The sequence below is a fragment of the Dasypus novemcinctus genome, chromosome 16, assembly GCF_030445035.2.
Source record: "Dasypus novemcinctus isolate mDasNov1 chromosome 16, mDasNov1.1.hap2, whole genome shotgun sequence".
In the NCBI taxonomy this organism is placed as follows: domain Eukaryota; kingdom Metazoa; phylum Chordata; class Mammalia; order Cingulata; family Dasypodidae; genus Dasypus; species Dasypus novemcinctus.
Window position 1 is genome coordinate 9,347,494 of NC_080688.1, and position 3,450 is coordinate 9,350,943.

The window sequence follows — 3,450 nt, forward strand, 5'->3', positions numbered from 1 at the left end:
GAATTGGTTCTAACATGCATGTTTTCATGATAAAATTAATTTATCAGTATGTTCAAAGAAGTAGTATAAAGTATTTCTGATCATTTCATTAATGACACCAAAACTACCTCTGTTTTCACAGATGTATTTTAGTACTATTTTCATAGGCCTAAAATTATAATATCTTTTCAAAATTATTTTTGAATAAAGAAACATTTTTATTTCTCTTATAATAAAAATTATAAAATTTCAAAGGTAATTTTAAGATATTTTATTTTTCTTTAAAAGATATTTCGATTATACAGAATGTTAAATAAAATTTAAATGAGATTCCCATATTCCCCACTCCCCACACCTCCCACTTTTCCCAACATTAACAACTTCTTTCTTTAGTGCAGTATATTCATTGCAATTGATGATCACATTCTGGAGCACTGCCACCAAGCTTGGATTATAGTTTAGATTGCAGTTTATACTCTCTTCCACTCAACTCTGTCAGTTATGGCAGGATATATAATGGCCTATATCTGTCATTTCAATATCATTCAGGACAATTCCAAGACCTGATAATGCCCCCATCTTAACCCTCTTTTTTCCTTTCCCTGCCTTCAGCACCTCCAGTGAACACTTTCTCCACATCAATGATATAATTTCTTCATTGCTAAAATCACAGAAAGTTTATGGTAGAATACCAGTAAGTCCACTCTAGTTCATATTTTATTTCCCAATCCTGAGCATTCTGGGATGGTGATGCCCACTCCACCTATAATTGAGAGGGGGCTTTGATCCCATATGACTGATGGATGGGACTCTCTTGCCTGCAGTTATAGATTCTCTTGGTTCTCGGTGTTTTGGTTGTCCTTCCTCACCTCCTTGCTAGTTGTCCTGAGTGAGTTCAATGAACAGGAGAGTAGGTATTGCAGCTATGCTGAGGCTCAGGGCCCAGCTGGCACATGGACAGCCTAGAGATTCAAGTCTCTTGGATGTACACCTACCAATTCCAGCACCAAATACAGGTTCAAATAAAAGGGACAGAAGAGGATGTGTAGAGAAGTCACTTCTGAGTTCTTCAAAGGTTATCAATTCTAGGTTTATAAATGTTTAAAGAACAGAATAATATAGAAGATAATTTTTGTTTTGTTTTGTTTTTATTTTCTTTTATCTTCTTTCTTTTTTTGTCTATTATCTTTGACCTTTTTTTATTATTTTTTACATTACACAAAACGTTATGTTAAAAAACATAAGAGGTTCCCATATACCCCACTCCCCACCCCACCCCACTCCTCCTACATCAACATCCCATTTCATCTGTGAGGCACATTCATTGCATTTGGTGAATACAGCCTGGAGCACTGCCACAGCACATGGACCATAGTTTACATTTAGTTCACACTCTTCCCCAGTCCATCCAGTGGGTTATGGCAGGATAAATAAAGTTCTGCATCTGTCTCTGCAATATCATTCAGGACAACTCCAAGTCCCAAAATACCCCATATCACACCTCTTCCTCTCTCTCCCAACCCTCAGGAACTCCAGTGGTAATCATATACATATCAGTGATGTGTTTTAACAGAATATTTCTAAGCATAAAATTTAAGCTTTTTAAGACAAAGTTTCATTATACATATTAGTATATCAAACATGCCTGACTATATTTTGCTTATTCATAGTATCAGGTCAGGAGACAATGGTCAATTAAAATTATCCAAAACCTCAAAAATATAGATTTTTTAAATTATATATTCAAATTAACTTACTTAGTGAATTTATAGCAAATATATCTGTATAATCCCAGTCAACAATCTCAATTTATTGGTGAAAACCTGAGCTGCCACAAATTATTTTGGGTGAGTCTCATTAACCTCTCATAAATTTCCCAAATAAAATATTCTTTTCATGATTTTCCATAGGGAATGTTTTATCTGATCATTTCTAAGACTGTAGGTAATTGGGTTCAAGAGAGGTGGTACTATGGAATAGAAAACTGAAAGAACCATATCCTGGATTGTTGCAGAGATTACAGTTGGCTTCAAATAGACGTAAAAGCCTGAGCTGAGGAAGATTGAGACCACAAGGATGTGGGGCACACAGGTGGAAAAGGCCTTTGCTCTCTCAGCTCCACGTGGAAACTTGAGCACAGTAGAAAATATGTAAATGTAAGACCTGATGATGAAGATGAAACAGCCTCCACCAATGCCCATACCCGAGGCAAGAATTAGGACCTCATTGCTGAAGGTGTCAGAACAGGAAAGCCTCAGCAGAGAAGGGATATCACAGAAGAACTGATGCACCACATTGGACTGACAGAAGGGCAGCCGAAAAGTATTACCAGTGTGGAATCCAGAGTAGATCAGTCCACTGAGCATGGAGGCTAATGTCATCTGGACACAAACCTGATGATTCATGATCACAGGGTAATGGAGGGGATGACAGATGGCCACATATCGATCCTGAGCCATAATTGTGAGAAGCATCAGCTCCATAAACACAAAGAACACCACTAAAAAGACCTGAGTTATGCATCCTGTCTTCGAAATGGTAATTCTGTCAAGTAGAGAATTGACACAGGAATGAGGGACAGTTACAGAAATGTAGCATGCATCCAAGATGGCTAGATTCCTGAGGAAGAAGTACATAGGGGTGTGAAGTCTCTTGTCAATGGTTGTGACAGTAATAATGAGAACATTCCCAATAACAGTCATCAAATACATCAGAGAAAATGATATGGCATGCAGAACCCTTAATTCCCACTCGTCAGAAAATCCCATTAGCAGAAACTCCATCATCATAGTAGAATTGGACATCTTTTAGAAACAAGGAGAGTTTGTACCTGGTAAGCAAGAAGAAAAGCCCTTAACCCATAAAGAATCAAATCAAAGGAAGGTGCATTATAACTCTTTTATTGTTCACCCCATGTTAATTTTAATCCATATCAACGGTACTAATATTTTGGAAGGAAAATTATGTAGTGCTGGATTGGCTTCCATAATATTCTTATTCCTACTATAAGAGTTAAGTACAAATTGCAACCTCATTGTACATAACCAGAAAACATGAATGTGTTTATCTATCTATCTATCTATCTATCTATCTATCTATCTATCTATCTATCTATCTATCTATCTATCATCTATCTATCATCTATCTATCATTTATTTTTATTGGAGTAAATGAATTTCCCATAATAAAATAGAAATAATACTGAGATTGTATAGATAAAATTTTAAGGCTTTTTGAAGAAAATGTTGAACAATAGATACTGGAATAAGATATTTTGGTTTGTTTAAGTTTACATTTTTAATTTGAGTGTACAAACAGTCTTGGAAAAATAATCTTCTATCTAAAACTAGTCATTTAGGGCCAATAACAATATTATCTCAATACCTTCTGAAGTTAGTTAGAATTTTACTTACTCCAATATCTGAATTAGATACCACTCTTTTTTACCTCTTTACATCATTAAACAGAACT

At 35.5% G+C, this 3,450-nt stretch overlaps 1 protein-coding gene across 1 annotated transcript; it reads right to left on the minus strand.

The window, feature by feature from the left end:
* Nucleotides 1-1,844: 1,844 nt before the first annotated feature.
* Nucleotides 1,845-2,783, minus strand: OR14C36 (olfactory receptor family 14 subfamily C member 36). Its single transcript, XM_023585717.2, has one exon. It carries the CDS (start codon nt 2,781-2,783, stop codon nt 1,845-1,847), a length of 939 nt encoding a protein of 312 aa, XP_023441485.2.
* Between the last annotated feature and the right edge of the window lie 667 nt (nt 2,784-3,450).

Bases quoted from the DNA above. Each gene is read 5' to 3' on its own strand.
- OR14C36 (XM_023585717.2), bottom strand. From the start codon at position 2,783: ATGTCCAATTCTACTATGATGATGGAGTTTCTGCTAATGGGATTTTCT.